This window comes from Trachinotus anak, unplaced genomic scaffold (assembly GCF_046630095.1).
Source record: "Trachinotus anak isolate AG129_WGS33_773 ecotype Australia unplaced genomic scaffold, CSIRO_AGI_Tana_v1 ptg000014l, whole genome shotgun sequence".
Lineage (NCBI taxonomy): Eukaryota > Metazoa > Chordata > Actinopteri > Carangiformes > Carangidae > Trachinotus > Trachinotus anak.
This window is the reverse complement of record NW_027273865.1, coordinates 1-19,252: the sequence shown is the minus strand read 5'-3', so window position 1 is coordinate 19,252 and position 19,252 is coordinate 1. Positions and strand designations below refer to the sequence as shown.

At 43.0% G+C, this 19,252-nt stretch overlaps 1 protein-coding gene across 2 annotated transcripts; it reads left to right on the top strand.

Annotated features, from left to right (window-relative positions):
• The first annotated feature begins 2,404 nt into the window (after positions 1-2,404).
• Positions 2,405-8,584, top strand: LOC139632411 (uncharacterized). Of its 2 annotated transcripts, XR_011693551.1 has the most exons (4): positions 2,405-4,526; positions 4,674-7,333; positions 7,449-7,581; positions 7,661-8,584. XR_011693551.1 is itself a non-coding variant. In XM_071497330.1 (2 exons), the coding sequence occupies exons 1-2, from the start codon at positions 4,371-4,373 to the stop codon at positions 7,065-7,067; spliced, it is 2,550 nt and encodes an 849-aa protein (XP_071353431.1). In that variant the 5' UTR covers positions 2,405-4,370; the 3' UTR covers positions 7,068-7,334. The 2 variants fall into 2 exon arrangements, 1 of the variants encoding a protein (XP_071353431.1); XM_071497330.1 differs by lacking the exons at positions 7,449-7,581; positions 7,661-8,584 and having other exon boundaries at positions 4,674-7,334.
• Positions 8,585-19,252: the final 10,668 nt, after the last annotated feature.

Sequence of the window (19,252 nt, the reverse complement as noted above, 5' to 3'; positions counted from 1 at the left end):
TTTGAGGTTTTAATGTTGTATGTTGTATATTGTATGTATTGCATGTTGCTGTTTTTTATTGGATTATAAAATGTATTCCATGCCTTTTTTTTAAAACTCTTTATGTGCCAATTAAATGTTTAATTCTCATTTATTGTGATTTTCACGATCCCAAATCAATTTGGAGGTTGTGCAGCTATCGTGTGTCCACAGCAATGAACAAAATGATTTATTGAAACCTGTGTGCTAGAAGAAAAATAAGGCCAATATATTTTTGATGTATCGGCACTGGCAACTGCTTTATATGTCACTTCTGTTGTGAAATCCTCCCTAATGAAATGTATGTAAAGCCCTGATATATTTTCTAATACATGAAATCTGAAGAAAAAACATCATCCAATGAGTTTTTTTTGTTATGGAAAGAAAAAAAAACCTCTTCAAGATAGAGAAGGACAAGGGAAAAATGTAGAAATAAATTACAACAAATATGACCTAATATGAGTGGCTAGGGTTAAGATCAGCGCCTGGGGACGGCCACAGGGGGGCGTTGCTCTCTAGGGCTAGGGCTGGGGTCAGACAGAGGTAGGTATATGGGTGAATATGGCAAAAGACTCTCAGCAGTTTGACTCTCATTAGCATACTAGGCCTGTGATTGGTCAGAACAGCTGTAGCTTATGTGGAGCAGGGCGGAGGTGTGAAACTTGGTTTCTGGGGAGGTCAAAAGAAATAAAAATAGAAATAATAAAATACCCCATACAATTGGAGAGGTCAAAGGTCAACTCCAGGTTTATTTGAGCCTGTCTAATACACTCTCCCACAGCTGTTGAAAGGAGTCCTGGCTCAGCGGTGTGAGGGACCCGTTTTCGTTTTTTATCAAAAGAAAAATGATATGATTCATTGTTTTTTAAATTTGTTTTTAAATGTTTTGTGTGTGTGTGTGTGTGTGTGTGTCTGTGTGTGTGTGAGAGAGAAAGAGACAGAGAGTGAGTGAGTGTTTGTGTGTGTGTGTTTGTCTGTGAAAGAGAGAGAGAGAGAGATATGTTGGTAAAATTCCTCATCTTTTCATCTTTTCATTATTCTAGGTTGTGGCCAGCAGCAACAAAAAGAAGCGCTGCTGAGCGTGTTGGCCCAAGATGGATAGAAAAACACAATATACATGCATCAAGTGCAAGAAATGCATGCAAAACACACAGCAAGTAACTGTGCCACTCATGTGTTGTGTAGGCTTGTATGAAAAGGCAATATGTTCAGTGGGGCTGATGTGTTGACAGGGTTACTGTACAGAGTTGAAGAGATGGTAACTCTTGTGATTAGTGGCCCCGTGTCTCCATGTGTTGGACAAAACAAATCATTGCATCCACCTTGGGAAAAAACAGCAATCATTCAACCTGCAGTTACAGATCAGTAAAAAGCACTCATTTTAGCCTCAAAACAGCCCATGAAATTGAAATACAGTCAATTTAAGCCCAGCTCTAATGTTAGCTAAAGGCAAGTATTTGCTTGAGGTCAATGGTTTTGAGGTTTTAATGTTGTATGTTGTATATTGTATGTATTGCATGTTGCTGTTTTTTATTGGATTATAAAATGTATTCCATGTCTTTTTTTTAAAACTCTTTATGTGCCAATTAAATGTTTAATTCTCATTTATTGTGATTTTCACGATCCCAAATCAATTTGGAGGTTGTGCAGCTATCGTGTGTCCACAGCAATGAACAAAATGATTTATTGAAACCTGTGTGCTAGAAGAAAAATAAGGCCAATATATTTTTGATGTATCGGCACTGGCAACTGCTTTATATGTCACTTCTGTTGTGAAATCCTCCCTAATGAAATGTATATAAAGCCCTGATATATTTTCTAATACATGAAATCTGAAGAAAAAACATCATCCAATGAGTTTTTTTTGTTATGGAAAGAAAAAAAAACCTCTTCAAGATAGAGAAGGACAAGGGAAAAATGTAGAAATAAATTACAACAAATATGACCTAATATGAGTGGCTAGGGTTGAGATCAGCGCCTGGGGACGGCCACAGGGGGGCGTTGCTCTCTAGGGCTAGGGCTGGGGTCAGACAGAGGTAGGTATATGGGTGAATATGGCAAAGGACTCTCAGCAGTTTGACTCTCATTAGCATACTAGGCCTGTGATTGGTCAGAACAGCTGTAGCTTATGTGGAGCAGGGCGGAGGTGTGAAACTTGGTTTCTGGGGAGGTCAAAAGAAATAAAAATAGAAATAATAAAATACCCCATACAATTGGAGAGGTCAAAGGTCAACTCCAGGTTTATTTGAGCCTGTCTAATACACTCTCCCACAGCTGTTGAAAGGAGTCCTGGCTCAGCGGTGTGAGGGACCCGTTTTCGTTTTTTATCAAAAGAAAAATGATATGATTCATTGTTTTTTAAATTTGTTTTTAATTGTTTTGTGTGTGTGTGTGTGTGTCTGTGTGTCTGTGTGTGTGTGACAGAGAAAGAGACAGAGAGTGAGTGAGTGAGTCTTTGTCTGTGAGAGAGAGAGAGAGAGAGAGATATGTTGGTAAAATTCCTCATCTTTTCATCTTTTCATTATTCTAGGTTGTGGCCAGCAGCAACAAAAAGAAGCGCTGCTAAGCGTGTTGGCCCAAGATGGATAGAAAAACACAATATACATGCATCAAGTGCAAGAAATGCATGCAAGGGTTATGTTTGGGAAGGATCAGAGAGGTTGGGGTCAGGGATAGGGTTGGACATAATGGTGAATGTGGCAAACGACCCTCATCAGTTTGCCTCTCATTTGCCTGTGATTGGTCAGAACACCTGTAATTTATGCAGGGCAGGGTAGAGGTTATTTTTAAGATGACAGCACAACCCCATACAGTTAGTAACCGCCCATTCCCAGTCCCTTAAAAGAGCCCTCGGGCCATGATTGGCTGATGGTCTTAACAAATCAGGATAAAGCACCTGGGTATATTAAAAACCCAAAGTAACACATCCCAGTAAACAACAGTACGTCCCGTCTTTGGAGTATCAAGGAGCCACAGCCAGGAGAATTCCGTCGTGTCCAGCCAGGTTAGTTTGGCAAATTCATTCTCAGTGTGGAGTGATGGTGTTTTTGCAGGATTAAATGTTAAAGTTTAGGAGGGAGGGCTATTTTCCTCTGTGAAATTAATCACATTCATGATCCTAAATTATATATTATGGCCTTCTTTTCTGTAAGTGTAAGTGTGTGTAAGAAGCTCACCTCATTAATCAGAAGAAATTAATCAGAGGAAAACACAGGCGGATTAATGAGGAGGTGAAGAAAATAAAATCTGATGATTTGCAGAAATGGAAAATAAGATTCATAACTACGTTATGTCACTAGTGTATAAGTCACCTGAAAATAAGAATCACTTTGCTTTGTTGTTGTGGCCTGCACAACTAGATCTCCATAAATCTTGCATACTGAACCATTAATTTCTCTTTGTTTCCTTTAAAAGGAAAAAATGAGCAGGGATCCATTTGTCCGCCGGCTGGCTGGAGGGATCGTGGAGCTACAAAATGAGTTTAGGCAGTTCTGGGGAGATATCCACCAGTTATTTCACCCCAACCCAGAAAGAGTGCCCATGGAATCACTGGGTAATAATGGTTATAACGCATGTTCCTAGATCCTGACTTTATGTTCCCTTTTCTTCCAAATAGATGTGTAATTATTACTTGTCTGCTACAATAGATGCAGCAGGGCTCGTCCAAGAACAGCCGCAGCCAGGCTCCCTGGTTGCAGCACACAGTCCACCTGCTGCCAGAGCTAGCGGCTCCAACCTGTCATTAAATGCGGATATGGTGAGAGACTACCTGCAGTATGTAATGTTTTGTTTGATTTTTGTCATATTACCATTTCGTTTTTGTACCCACAGACTACAGGGAACCGGCCCGACCCAGCCATGGTGGGTGAACCGGTGGTGCAGAGGGTGCCAGTAGTTGCATCTGAAATCTTTCGGTGTGTACAGGTCACTTGGTACATTTCAAAACGATACAACGTGTTGTTTGGGGAATTTAACAGGCCAGGGGGGGGAATCAGAAGTTCTTTTGCCTTCGGTTTGATGCCCCCTGTGAATTGTTGAGCACTTCACAGCCTGTGTTGTTTAGCCATGTATGTTTTAAGACATGATAATGTGGCATATCAACCTCTGTTGTTTTCCACAGAACTATAGAGACAGATGAAGAGACTTACTGCACAATTGCAGAGGACAACACCAAAAGCCTGGTGAATCTCTTTGAACTATATCCCGGCACTGCAGAGTTTCTCTGCGATGATGACCTCCATCTGTCTGTACACCCCATCAAGATCGATCCCAAACACCAGACAGAATATCTGGAATACGAATTTGACATCGACGGTGTTGTGACCGAGCTGAAAAGATTCTCCGCAGTAAAAATGCCGCTTCATTACATCATGTTTGGCAAACCCACCATAAAGAGCATCAAGCCAGTCTTTCACCTCTTAAAAAAACATATTGTCCCTGGACATTACTCTCTGGATCAATTCAGACATTTCAAGGAGTCGAAAGGAATCCATCTTGCCTACCCACAGGTAAATGGCACATGGCATTCAGCCGATACAGGCAGTTTTTTTTACAGTTACAATTTGTAGTTGGAAAATGTACATAGCAGCTCATGCAGTGTTTAGTGACAGCAAAGCATGTTGACGCAACTCATAATTATCTTTTCTGCACTACAGGGATGGCAACTGTCAATGTGCCTGGTCCCTGACCGAGATCTGCCACCGCACACCTATCCCGCGGGCCTGGACAAAGACACTTTGACATATTTCTCCACGTTGAAGGATGCTATTTGCCAGTCGCTGAAGGGGCTGCCAGAACAAGACTTGTTGCGACCAACCATAAGAAAAAACAAGCTCTATGATCTCTCCAGGTTTAACATTCTGCCTCAGGATCAGGAATTTATGTTGAACTTAATTGACAGTGCGGTCATTCACACACATCCACCACGTGGTCTGAAACCCTTGGTGTTTGCGTGCAAGTTTGGACAAAAGCAGACATCTTCACTCATCCTTGGAGACCTTTTTGACATGTCCAACATACAATGTGTCAGCATCCACTCTGCGTGTGATGTCCGCTCGAAAGAAAGGAATGTTCATCATTTCTGGTCCAAATATGCCCTCCATGATTTGGTTGGAAGACTGGGGGCTATGTACAATGCTTTGAGCCTGCGTGAAGCTGTAAACTACCAAAGCAATCTGGACGGTAAACTAATGAGCATTGATGAAAATCTTCTTGGGATCGCACGTTTTCCCGCCGATGTCACTTTCATTCAACTCTATGCAGATACACCACACAACAGATTGGATGACTGGAGGGCACATCCCATTACAGGAGAGATTGTGTGTTGCGGGCTCCTCCATCATGAAACGACCCGTGCCATGTCACGTCGCAGTGCTGCCTACCTCAGCCACATGCAGGATTTATTGTTTAAGCTACGACGAGTTTTGTCTGCACGGGTAGAGATTGTTACATCACTTCAACCACAGCAGATTGGGGATGGGATCTGCGCAGTGGATTTGTTTCACGTCAACATCCTGAAAGGTCTGATTGCTTCAAGACCCATGCTGATTCCTTTTGTTGAGAGACAGCCAGGCTGCAGCTTCACAGGCATGGTCACAAATGTGGCGGCGCATTTGATCGACACATTGGCAGCACAGCTGGCCAGTGGTAAAGGACAGGGAAAGTTCATGGAGGCGTGGACAGCCTACCAAGCTGAGATGGCCTTGGAGGTATACTTCTGGGGTCATCCTCTCAGTTCACAAGACAATATTTATGCCATTAACCTGGGTGTTGCAACACACAATGAGAGAAGCGTGACTTGGCAAAGGGGCTTTCTAGCGCTGGTTCCGGCCAACTCTGCTGCATCTGAAAATGAGCCTCCGCCTCTTCATCACTGGACCAGTAAAGTGTTGCAGACCACACGGATCCACAGGTTATTTGGCTTTGCTGACCTGCTGGATAGCAGTTACACTGTCCTCGGCTTGGAACTGCTGAAGATCATTGTGCGCGACCTGTACAAAAGTAACAGAGCTCACTTGCGCATGTTGGCAGCAAACACTCCTCCTAGCGGCACGTGCATCAACATCGTTAGTAGGGATTACTTGGTGTCGTTGCTTATGCAGACAAGTCGTTTCAAGTATCCAGCCACCTGCCAAAGAGCAGCGGCTATCCTGGCAGAAAAAGGACTTCCTCTGAAAGATGTCATGGAGGCTGGGTTACAAGCTTCAGGAATTAAATATTTTCCAGCATTTAAAACCACTGACACTACACAACAGCCAAAGTTTAGTTGGAACTTCAAGTCTTTCTGGAACGTTGTTGGTACACAGCAGGATCCACCATTTGCTGCCAAAGTTGCTGTTATATCTGGAGAGGTCACCACTTCTCTGGTTCATCGCGGCCTCACTTATGAGCGAAATCTTGCAGACGTCAAGGAGAATGGCATGCCCTGGATGCATCATGTTATGCAGAGACTCATGGGAGTCAAAAACCTCTCCAGAGAGCAATTGGTGCTGGTGTGCACTTTTGTCAGTTGTGTGGCATTGATCCAACAGGGTATTTTCGTGGATTACAGAGCTTTGTCGCGGTTGGAAATTGACCTACCCCTCTCTCAAGCCAGACTGCGGATGCTGCAGATCCAAAGCCCCATCTATTTCGCAGGTGTCAGAGTGTTTAATCTGTACAGACTGCACCCTGACATTCCCTTCAAAATTAAGCAAAGTCAGCCTAGGCCAGTTCCTTCTCACCACCAAAATGAGAGGCAGAGCACCCGACAGAATCTCCCATCTGACAATGAAGAAGAGGAGGAGCTGGGAGATTTTCAGGGAGAGGAGCACAACCAGGTGTTGCAAACACAGTCTATGGTCCTTCCCGCTGGATGGAGAAGGTACTGGTCCCCCCATGAACTGAGTGTTGTTGCTGAAGCCGGTATTAAAGCAGGGAACTCAACCACTGCAGCCTACAAAGTATATCAGGGCTTATGTTTGGAACACAGGATCCCTGTACGCTCATTTCATGCCTTCAAAAAAAAGCAACAATTTATGAGGAAAGCAGACAAGCAGCCAAGTGTGTAGAGGCTGAAATTAAATACACACAAACACAAACTGGCCTGGGATCTACTTCCTCAGTGGATCCTGGCACTTTTTATTCCTCGCCTCCTTCACCAGCCTCAAAGATGCTACTCACAATAGAAGAAGTTAGAATGGAACGGCCACTGCTCTGGGTCATATCTTTCACAGCACAGCTGACTTCATCCAGCGAAGCCACCAAGCCGGTTGACCAGCTCGGACTCTCCGCCACCTACCTGCCTGATAAAAGCTGTACTTCTCAGCTAGATTAGGTACCATGTGATTTCATAATTTTATGTCTACTACAGTGAAACATCTACAGCTGTCAACCCATTAAACACAACAGACTTAGTTTTGTTACTTCTACCTGTTTTGTGTTTGTCACAGGAAAAATGCAAACTGCAGGTGATCCTGTTGAGAAAATCTCTTAGTTCCATCCAAGCATCTCCACTGGCAATCAAAGCAGAGACATCACCGCTGATACCACATCCATGCCAAAAAGCATGACGTACTGGCACAGGTAAATCACAAAGACAAATGAATGAGTGAAATGAGGTGACATGCCGTGTGTAATTCTCAATCCAAATATTCATTTTCAGATGCAAAGCACCTGCATTTAAAGGCTCTCCGGATCCAGAGGGATGGCGTGAAGGACAACATCTGGCCTCCTGGTTGGAAACCCCGGGAAACAAGATCTCTCCAGGACTTTCTGGCAGAGAAAATCAAGAGCAAGTTAAAAAAGAAGAGAAGGGCTTCGCAGGTGATGGAGGAGCTGAGGATGTCAGCCAAAAAGGCTCGAAAAAGCACAGAGGGGCAATGCTGATGGGGATTCACGGTGGTCAGGATGTTGCACTGGTGGCACTGACACTTTAAATGTACATAAGCAAAATGTTTTTATTGGTTGATATGTTTTGGGTTTTTTTTTTTTTTAAAGCAAGGATTTGCAGACCTTTTGTTTGTTGTTTTTGTTTTTTCACATTTGACTTTGACCCTTTGTACAGATTGACTATTTATTCTGTTTTGTATTTTTTCTGTGTGGTTTGGTGTGTGCCGAGTTAAATAAATAATTGTTAAGTACCACATCTGTCTGTGAATTCAGTCCTTAGTGGAAGGAGATGCACACACATCACTTACAAGAGCAAGGGGTGTTAGGAGTAGAGGCGCCACATAGAAGCCTATTTAAAGTCAGTAGTAGTATTGCAAACATTGTTATTAGGGTAGATCTTTTCATATGCCGTTGACTATTTTGCTGAAGTATGGCACACCCAGTCGAGGCCAATGAATGGGTGAATAATATCAATGAAAATGAATAATATCCAAAATGAAAAGAAATAAACACATAAGTGCCTGTCTAATACACTCTCCCACAGCTGTTGAAAGGAGTCCTGGCTCAGCGGTCTGAGCACCTTACAGCTTCATTTTTTATCACAAGAAAAATTATGATTCATTGTTTTTTAAATTTGTTTTTAATTGTTTTGTGTGTGTGTGTGTGTGTCTGTGTGTGTGAGAGAGAAGGAGACAGAGAGAGAGTGAGTAAGTGTGTGTGTGTGTGTGTGTGTGTGTGTGTGTGTGTGTGTGTGTGAGAGAGAGAGAAAGGGACAGAGAGAGTGAGTGAGTGTGTGTGTGTGTGTGTGTGTGTGTGTGTGTGTCTGTGTGTGTGTGTGAGAGAGAAAGAGACAGAGAGTGAGTGAGTGAGTGTTTGTGTGTGTGTGTGTGTCTGTGAGAGAGAGAGAGGGAGAGAGAGAGAGAGATATGTTGGTAAAATTCCTCATCTTTTCATCTTTTCATTATTCTAGGTTGTGGCCAGCAGCAACAAAAAGAAGCGCTGCTAAGCGTGTTGGCCCAAGATGGATAGAAAAACACAATATACATGCATCAAGTGCAAGAAATGCATGCAAAACACACAGCAAGTAACTGTGCCACTCATGTGTTGTGTAGGCTTGTATGAAAAGGCAATGTGTTCAGTGGGGCTGATGTGTTGACAGGGTTACTGTACAGAGTTGAAGAGATGGTAACTCTTGTGATTAGTGGCCACGTGTCTCCATGTGTTGGACAAAACAAATCATTGCATCCACCTTGGGAAAAAACAGCAATCATTCAACCTGCAGTTACAGATCAGTAAAAAGCACTCATTTTAGCCTCAAAACAGCCCATGAAATTGAAATACAGTCAATTTAAGCCCAGCTCTAATGTTAGATAAAGGCAAGTATTTGCTTGAGGTCAATGGTTTTGAGATTTTAATGTTGTATGTTGTATATTGTATGTATTGCATGTTGCTGTTTTTGATTGGATTATAAAATGTATTCCATGCCTTTTTTAAAAACTCTTTATGTGCCAATTAAATGTTTAATTCTCATTTATTGTGATTTTCATGATCCCAAATCAATTTGGAGGTTGTGCAGCTATCGTGTGTCCACAGCAATGAACAAAATGATTTATTGAAACCTGTGTGCTAGAAGAAAAATAAGGCCAATATATTTTTGATGTATCGGCACTGGCAACTGCTTTATATGTCACTTCTGTTGTGAAATCCTCCCTAATGAAATGTATGTAAAGCCCTGATATATTTTCTAATACATGAAATTTGAAAAAAAACATCATCCAATGAGTTTTTTTTTGTTATGGAAAGAAAAAAAAACCTCTTCAAGATAGAGAAGGACAAGGGAAAAATGTAGAAATAAATTACAACAAATATGACCTAATATGAGTGGCTCGGGTTAAGATCAGCGCCTGGGGACGGCCACAGGGGGGCGTTGCTCTCTAGGGCTAGGGCTGGGGTCAGACAGAGGTAGGGTTAGGTATATGGGTGAATATGGCAAAGGACTCTCAGCAGTTTGACTCTCATTAGCATACTAGGCCTGTGATTGGTCAGAACAGCTGTAGCTTCTGTGGAGCAGGGCGGAGGTGTGAAACTTGGTTTCTGGGGAGGTCAAAAGAAATAAAAATAGAAATAATAAAATACCCCATACAATTGGAGAGGTCAAAGGTCAACTCCAGGTTTATTTGAGCCTGTCTAATACACTCTCCCACAGCTGTTGAAAGGAGTCCTGGCTCAGCGGTGTGAGGGACCCGTTTTCGTTTTTTATCAAAAGAAAAATGATATGATTCATTGTTTTTTAAATTTGTTTTTAATTGTTTTGTGTTTGTGTGTGTCTGTGTCTGTGTGTGTGTGAGAGAGAAAGAGACAGAGAGTGAGTGAGTGTTTGTGTGTGTGTGTTTGTCTGTGAGAGAGAGAGAGAGAGAGAGAGAGAGATATGTTGGTAAAATTCCTCATCTTTTCATCTTTTCATTATTCTAGGTTGTGGCCAGCAGCAACAAAAAGAAGCGCTGCTGAGCGTGTTGGCCCAAGATGGATAGAAAAACACAATATACATGCATCAAGTGCAAGAAATGCATGCAAAACACACAGCAAGTAACTGTGCCACTCATGTGTTGTGTAGGCTTGTATGAAAAGGCAATATGTTCAGTGGGGCTGATGTGTTGACAGGGTTACTGTACAGAGTTGAAGAGATGGTAACTCTTGTGATTAGTGGCCCCGTGTCTCCATCTGTTGGACAAAACAAATCATTGCATCCACCTTGGGAAAAAACAGCAATCATTCAACCTGCAGTTACAGATCAGTAAAAAGCACTCATTTTAGCCTCAAAACAGCCCATGAAATTGAAATACAGTCAATTTAAGCCCAGCTCTAATGTTAGCTGAAGGCAAGGTTCCATGAAGGCAAGTATTTGCTTGAGGTCAATGGTAAGTATACTGGGTTTTGAGGTTTTAATGTTGTATGTTGTATATTGTATGTATTGCATGTTGCTGTTTTTTATTGGATTATAAAATGTATTCCATGCCTTTTTCTTAAAAAACTCTTTATGTGCCAATTAAATGTTTAATTCTCATTTATTGTGATTTTCACGATCCCAAGTCAATTTGGAAGTTGTGCAGCTATCGTGTGTCCACAGCAATGAACAAAATGATTTATTGAAACCTGTGTGCTAGAAGAAAAATAAGGCCAATATATTTTTGATGTATCGGCACTGGCAACTGCTTTATATGTCACTTCTGTTGTGTAATCCTCCCTAATGAAATGTATGTAAAGCCCTGATATATTTTCTAATACATGAAATTTGAAAAAAAAAACATCATCCAATGAGTTTTTTTTGTTTTTTGTTTTTGTTATGGAAAGAAAAAAAAACCTCTTCAAGATAGAGAAGGACAAGGGAAAAATGTGGAAATAAATTACAACAAATATGACCTAATATGAGGTGCTAGGGTTAAGATCAGCGCCTGGGGACGGCCACAGGGGGCGATGCTCTCTAGGGCTCGGGTCAGAGAGAGTGTTCGTTTAAAATGTGAGTGGTCAAGACAAGCCACGGCACGTTTAGTTTGTTTACAAGAGCTAGAAATATTCATGATCTCTTTCTTTCTTTCATTTTTTCTTTCTTTCTATCTTTCTTTCATTCATTCTTTATTTCTTTATTTCATTCTTTCTTTCATTCATTAATTCTTTTTTACATTTGAAACTTAAAATAAACATCATTGGTCACAGGCTTTTTGAGTGAAGGTCATTCCTGTGTTTTCTCATTCTTTCTTATTAATGAGATGACATTGCGGCCCCATACAGTCAGTAATCTTCCATCCCCTGCCCCTCAACCCAGCCCCTAGGGTTAGGGTTAGGCCCATGATTGGCTGATGGCGTTGCGGTCTTAACCAATCAGGATAAGGCACCTGGGGACGGGGAGAAAATAAAAGTCTGAGATGTGTTAAACAACACTGCATCCCCCGTCCCCGGAGCGTCCACAGCTCGGAGAATTCTGTCGTGTCCAGCCAGGTTAGTTTTTTGTCAAATTTGTTCTCACTCAAGACACTGTCTTCAATTGGGTCTAAATCTAAAATCTGATGGCATTGGTATTTACATTTTGCAACAAATGAGTGTAATACAACTGTTATCAAAGCGCTACAGCAATTGAAGAAATAGAATTGAGTGTATTAACGGCAGTGGCAATGCAGTAATGCTTTATGCTCTTCAAATTGTCAACAATGCACACTCTTCGTTATTGATACAAGAGGGGTCCCCCTCCTCCTAGAGTCAGAGGAGTCCCTCACTCTGGTTTATGAAGCCCACCTGTGCTGCCTCCTGTTAGAGCCAAAACGTTTACAGCCAGCACCCACTGCACAACAACAAGCTCACTTTTAACTTCTCTATATTTTTCACAGGAAACATGCACAGCGGCGGTAGTACCCCTGGGGAGGAAATCTCCGTGAGCTCCGCTTTGGACGCGGCGGAGGAGGTGGAGGTGTGGCAGCAGGTGCTGACCGACTACCTCACACAAGAGCTTGCCAGCTTCAAATCTGCGCTTGGTGCTTTCAAGCAGGACCTCCGACACCACCTGGATGGACTGAGGGCCGAGCTCATGGCAGACGTTGGCCAAAGGTTGCAAGCCACGAGGGAGGAGCTGGAGAGGAAGTTTGCGGCAGACCTGCGCAGCCTGTATGAAGCCCACAGCAGCGGGATGATGGTGATGGAGAAGAGGATGACAGACATGGGGGGATGCCTCTCAACCAGGCTGCAGGCCCTTGAACAAAAGGGTGGACAGTTAGCTGGGGCTGGGCCAGCGACCGACCTGCGGCCCGCAGGCACGCCTGCGTCACCCGTGGATCCCGGTGCTTTCCCTTCCTCCCCTCCCTCGCCGGCCTCACAACAGCCCCAGCCCGCAGCGGGAGCAGCGCCGCTGCAGACCAGCCCCAGTGCTGAATCGCTTGAAAGCTTCTTAGAACTGGTGAGGGCGGAGAGCGAGGTTTCCATGCCCGAGGCCACGGCAGATGCTCCTGAGCAGAAGGCCGGAACGGTGCCGCCGACCAGCCCAGACGCTACACCTCCACCGTGCACCACCCCGGCAAAGGTCGCCACCAGCCTGGATGACCTGGAGCCCGCCATGGCGACGGCTCTGGAGCCACACATGCCCACGCGCCATTCCCTTCAAGAGAACCTGTCTGCTCTCCAGTGTGCCTTCTTCAGCTACAAGTTTGAACAACTCGCCATCCAAGGTAAATCACAGAGACAAATGGACGTGGGTTGCTTGTGTCCAGTGAATGAGTGAAATGAGGTGACATGCCGTGTGTAATTCTCAATCCAAATATTCATTTTCAGATGCAAAGGACCTGCATTTAAAGGCTCTCCGGATCCAGAGGGATGGCGCGAAAGACAACATCTGGCCTCCTGGTTGGAAACCCCGGGGAACAACATCTCTCCAGGACTTTCTGGCGGAGAAGATCAAAACCACTTTAAAAAAGAAGAGAAGGGCTTCGCAGGTGATGGAGGAGCTGAGGATGTCAGCCAAAAAGGCTCGAAAAAGCACAGAGGGACACTGTTGATGGGGATTCACGGTGGTCAGGATGTTGCACTGGTGGCACTGACACTTTAAATGTACATAAGCAAAATGTTTTTATTGGTTGATATGTTTTGGGCTTTTTTTTTTTTTAAAGCAAGGATTTGCAGACCTTTTGTTTGTTGTTTTTGTTTTTCACATTTGACTTTGACCCTTTGTACAGATTGACTATTTATTCTGTTTTGTATTTTTTCTGTGTGGTTTGGTGTGTGCCGAGTTAAATAAATAATTGTAAAGTACCACATCTGTCTGTGAATTCAGTCCTTAGTGGAAGGAGATGCACACACATCACTTACAAGAGCAAGGGGTGTTAGGAGTAGAGGCGCCACATGGAAGCCTATTTAAAGTCAGTAGCAGTATTGCAAACATTGTTATTAGGGTAGATCTTTTCATATGCCGTTGACTATTTTGTTGAAGTATGGCACACCCAGTCGAGGCCCATGAATGGGTGAATAATATAATAATAACAGGTGCGAACACGAACTGACACGCAGGGGTTGGTGTCAGGCCTGTCCCATTGTCTTTCAAAGCGGCAGTAGAACTCATTCAGATCGTTGGCCAGGCGGAAGTCGTTAATGGAGTGGGGGGGTTTGGGTTTGTAGTTAGTGATCTGTCTGAGCCCTTTCCAGACGGAAGCAGAGTCGTTGGCTGAGAACTGGAGCTGAAGTTTCTCAGAGTACAGTCGTTTAGCTTCTCTCACCGCCCTGCTAAACCTGCACTTGGACTCTTTAAACCTGTCCCTTTTAAAGTCAGTAGTAGTATCACAAACATTGTTATTACGGTAGATCTTTTCAAATGCCGTTGACTATTTTGTTGAAGTATAGCACACCCAGTCGAGGCCAATGAATGGGTGAATAATATCAATGAAAATGAATAATATCTAAAATGAAAAGAAATAAACACATAAGTGCCTGTCTAATACACTCTCCCACAGCTGTTGAAAGGAGTCCTGGCTCAGCGGTCTGAGAAAAATGATATGATTCATTGTTTTTTAAATTTGTTTTTAATTGTTTTGTGTGTGTGTGTGTGTGTGTGAGAGAAAGAGAGAGAAGGACAAGGGAAAAATGTAGAAATAAATTACAACAAATATGACCTAATATGAGGGAAGATAAAAGTTTACCCAGCCACTGACTAGCAGTGGCCGAGTTATGCTCTCTCCATCACAGTCCCCCTGAAAGAGTGTCACCCAGCCCCCCTAAAAAAAACAAAAGGAGGAAAATAAATAAATAATTAATTTTCAGAAGGCCTGATAGGGTTAACAGTCCAAATAGAAATAGTGGTTGGTGTTAGTCAATGGTCAGGGGGATGGTTGTGTTTAGGGTTATGGTCCTGAGATTGTAGTTAGTGTCAAATTTCCTGATTGGGCTTATGGGTCCAAATGTGGTTATGATTAGGGTTAAATAGTGGATGGGGTTAAAAGTCCAAATGTGGTTGTGGTTAGGGTTAGGGTTAGGGTTAGGGTTAGGTTTAGATAATCTATCTCGATAGTTCCCCCCGTGGCATCCAACGATACTCACGGTTTGGTGTAGAGAACTAAAGGTAAGGCACGGGCCGGCGCATGTCACTCGGACGACCTCCTCCCGCTATGCATTACTCTTTGGGTCAAATTGATTATTTGTTGCCTCAATGCGGAACCGAACGGAGTATTTTAGGTTTAAATTGAAGTACCAAGTTAGGATTGGAGAGTTCTAAATTGACTGTTAGGTTTTGGGTGTCGGTTGGGATGGTGTTAAGTTAATTGTCAGTTCGGTGTCTGGAAGTCCTCTGAGTCAATCAATTAAAGTAGCCCCTTGAAAACCTAGTCAGGTGGTGTAGAGACTAAATTTGCGACACATCATCAGTGGTGGACCTCGGGGTCTACGGGTGTTTCGACCATTACCACCAGACACCCTCACCCGAGGGAGGTCCAGACGGGATTGATCATGTCCCGCTGTGTGTCACTCGTCCAATTAGGGTCATCCATATTTGAAGTCGGTTGAGGAGCGGAACGTCACGAAGTCTTTGGTCAAGTTTTAGGTCGAGAACGGCGTGAGTTGGGGATCGGAAGCGGAGGTGAGTATATTGAGGTAAGTAACTCGTTTACAGGTTTGTATTTATTGAGGTACGTCGCTTATATACAGGTAAGTATTCGGGTAAGTATTTAGCATTAAAATAAATGGGAAACATATCTAAGGTAAGTGATACTTTCTGATCTGTTATTAAACGGTAAGTTCTAACGGTAAGTATTAAGTTCAATTAAGGTTAAGTTTAGCGGTTTAAGTTTTGTATTTATTAAGGTAGATAACACGTTTACAGGTTTGTATTCTTTAAGGTAGGTATTAGGGTAAGTATTTAGCAACATCTAACTCCTATCTACTTTCTTACCTAAAATAATGGGAATGCATTTAAGGTAAGTAATCCTTTATGACCGGTAAGTTCTACAGGCAAGTATTGAGTTCACTTAAGGTAAAGTTTTAAGGTTTAAGTTTTGTATTTATTGGGTAAGTAACACATTTACAGGTTTGTATTTATTGAGGTAAGTAACACGTTTACAGGGTTAGGGTTAGGGTTAGGGTTAGGGTTAGGGTTAGGGCGAAGGTTCGGGCCCCTCCTCCAATTGGAGGGAGGCGGTGCTCGGTCCTTCCCCCAGACCCCTCTTCCGTCATGGTCCCTGGTGTGTCCGCGGCGTCCGCCACGGCGCACCAGGGTCCACCCATCAGTCCATCCCACCATCTTGGTGAGATGGAAACAATTTTGTTTTTGTTTTTTATTTAAATGAACTTAAATTATTTATTTTTAAATGAAAATGAACTTAAATTATTTTTTTGTTTTTTGTTTTTTTGTTAAAATGAAATAAAAAAATAAAAAAATAAAAATCAAATTTTAATTTTTAAATCAAATAAGTGTGCCTATTGGCAAATCAAATAAGTGTGCCTATTGGCAACGTTTCGACTGCTATTGCAGTCTTCTTCAGGCCTAGGCACACAAAAAAACTCAAAAATGGCTTCCCAGTCTCTGCCAAGTGTCTTCCTCAAAGATCTGAGTCAGAATGAATTGTATTGCCCATGTACTGCTATTTATACCTTTCTGTTCCCAGTTTCTTAACTTTAGTTTAAACTTTAGTTGTTAACATTTGTTTTAAGTTTCGTTTTCATTAACCCTATTTTTGCCAAAACTTTTTTTAAGTTTCTATTTCATTAACCCTTTTTATGCCAAATGTTTTTAATATTTTTTTTACTTAATTAATTAATAATCAACTAACCTTAAAAATAATAATAATGACCCTTTTTAATGTTTTAACAATAATTAACTCTTTTTGACTACTTTTAACCCTCCCTTCACCAATTATGAATTTTTTATATTTTACCAATTATGAATTTTTTAATTAACTTATTTAAAATCACACTTAGGGTTAGAGTTAAGCTTAAATTAATTTTTAGATAAGGGGAAGGTTATGATTAGGGTTATGTTAGGATTAGGGCTATAGGTTAAGTTTAGGGTTAGATTATGGTTAGGCTTTTAGACTACTGGTTAAGGTTAGGGTTAAGTTAAGGCATAGGTTCCAAATTATGGTTAGGTTTAGGCATAGATCCCAATTATGGTTAAGTTTAGGCATAGGTTCCAAATTATGGTTAGGTTTAGGCATAGATCCCAATTATGGTTAAGTTTAGGCATAGGTTCCAAATTATGGTTAGGTTTAGGCATAGATCCCAATTATGGTTAAGTTTAGGCATAGGTTCCAAATTATGGTTAGGTTTAGGCAAGGATTCAAATATGGTTAAGTTTAGGTAAGAATTCCCGATTAGGGTTAAATTTAGACATCAATTTAAACTATGGTTAAAGTTAGGTATTAAATCGTTTTATTTCTATTAGGCAATAACACCTCTTAATTAAAATTTTTCCAATACAATGAAATTGTTCAATCTTGAGTCCAATAAACTAATCAATTCCTTTTAATAGGGTTAGGGTTAGGGTTAGGGTTAGGGTTAGGGTTAGGGTTAGGGTTAGGGTTAGGGTTAGGGTTAGGGTTAGGGTTAGGGTTAGGGTTAGGGTTAGGGTTAGGGTTAGGGTTAGGGTTAGGGTTAGGGTTAGGGTTAGGGTTAGGGTTAGGGTTAGGGTTAGGGTTAGGGTTAGGGTTAGGGTTAGGGTTAGGGTTAGGGTTAGGGTTAGGGTTAGGGTTAGGGTTAGGGTTAGGGTTAGGGTTAGGGTTAGGGTTAGGGTTAGGGTTAGGGTTAGGGTTAGGGTTAGGGTTAGGGTTAGGGTTAGGGTTAGGGTTAGGGTTAGGGTTAGGGTTAGGGTTAGGGTTAGGGTTAGGGTTAGGGTTAGGGTTAGGGTTAGGGTTAGGGTTAGGGTTAGGGTTAGGGTTAGGGTTAGGGTTAGGGTTAGGGTTAGGGTTAGGGTTAGGGTTAGGGTTAGGGTTAGGGTTAGGGTTAGGGTTAGGGTTAGGGTTAGGGTTAGGGTTAGGGTTAGGGTTAGGGTTAGGGTTAGGGTTAGGGTTAGGGTTAGGGTTAGGGTTAGGGTTAGGGTTAGGGTTAGGGTTAGGGTTAGGGTTAGGGTTAGGGTTAGGGTTAGGGTTAGGGTTAGGGTTAGGGTTAGGGTTAGGGTTAGGGTTAGGGTTAGGGTTAGGGTTAGGGTTAGGGTTAGGGTTAGGGTTAGGGTTAGGGTTAGGGTTAGGGTTAGGGTTAGGGTTAGGGTTAGGGTTAGGGTTAGGGTTAGGGTTAGGGTTAGGGTTAGGGTTAGGGTTAGGGTTAGGGTTAGGGTTAGGGTTAGGGTTAGGGTTAGGGTTAGGGTTAGGGTTAGGGTTAGGGTTAGGGTTAGGGTTAGGGTTAGGGTTAGGGTTAGGGTTAGGGTTAGGGTTAGGGTTAGGGTTAGGGTTAGGGTTAGGGTTAGGGTTAGGGTTAGGGTTAGGGTTAGGGTTAGGGTTAGGGTTAGGGTTAGGGTTAGGGTTAGGGTTAGGGTTAGGGTTAGGGTTAGGGTTAGGGTTAGGGTTAGGGTTAGGGTTAGGGTTAGGGTTAGGGTTAGGGTTAGGGTTAGGGTTAGGGTTAGGGTTAGGGTTAGGGTTAGGGTTAGGGTTAGGGTTAGGGTTAGGGTTAGGGTTAGGGTTAGGGTTAGGGTTAGGGTTAGGGTTAGGGTTAGGGTTAGGGTTAGGGTTAGGGTTAGGGTTAGGGTTAGGGTTAGGGTTAGGGTTAGGGTTAGGGTTAGGGTTAGGGTTAGGGTTAGGGTTAGGGTTAGGGTTAGGGTTAGGGTTAGGGTTAGGGTTAGGGTTAGGGTTAGGGTTAGGGTTAGGGTTAGGGTTAGGGTTAGGGTTAGGGTTAGGGTTAGGGTTAGGGTTAGGGTTAGGGTTAGGGTTAGGGTTAGGGTTAGGGTTAGGGTTAGGGTTAGGGTTAGGGTTAGGGTTAGGGTTAGGGTTAGGGTTAGGGTTAGGGTTAGGGTTAGGGTTAGGGTTAGGGTTAGGGTTAGGGTTAGGGTTAGGGTTAGGGTTAGGGTTTGGGTTAGGGTTAGGGTTAGGGTTAGGGTTAGGGTTAGGGTTAGGGTTAGGGTTAGGGTTAGGGTTAGGGGTAGGGTTAGGGTTAGGGTTAGGGTTAGGTATGTTAGGGTTAGGGTTGGGTGGTGAGGTTAGGGTTAGGGTTGGGGTAGGGTTAGGGTAGGGTTAGGGTTAGTATAGGGTTAGGGTTGTGAGTAGGGTGAGGGTTTGGGTTAGGGTGAGGGTTGGGGTAGGGTTGGGTAGGGGTAGGGGGTGGGGTAGGGTGAGGTGTAGGGGTTGGGGGTGGGGGTGGGTTGGGTAGGGGGTGGGGTGGGGTGGGGGAGGGGGTGGGGGTGGTGTTGGGTGGG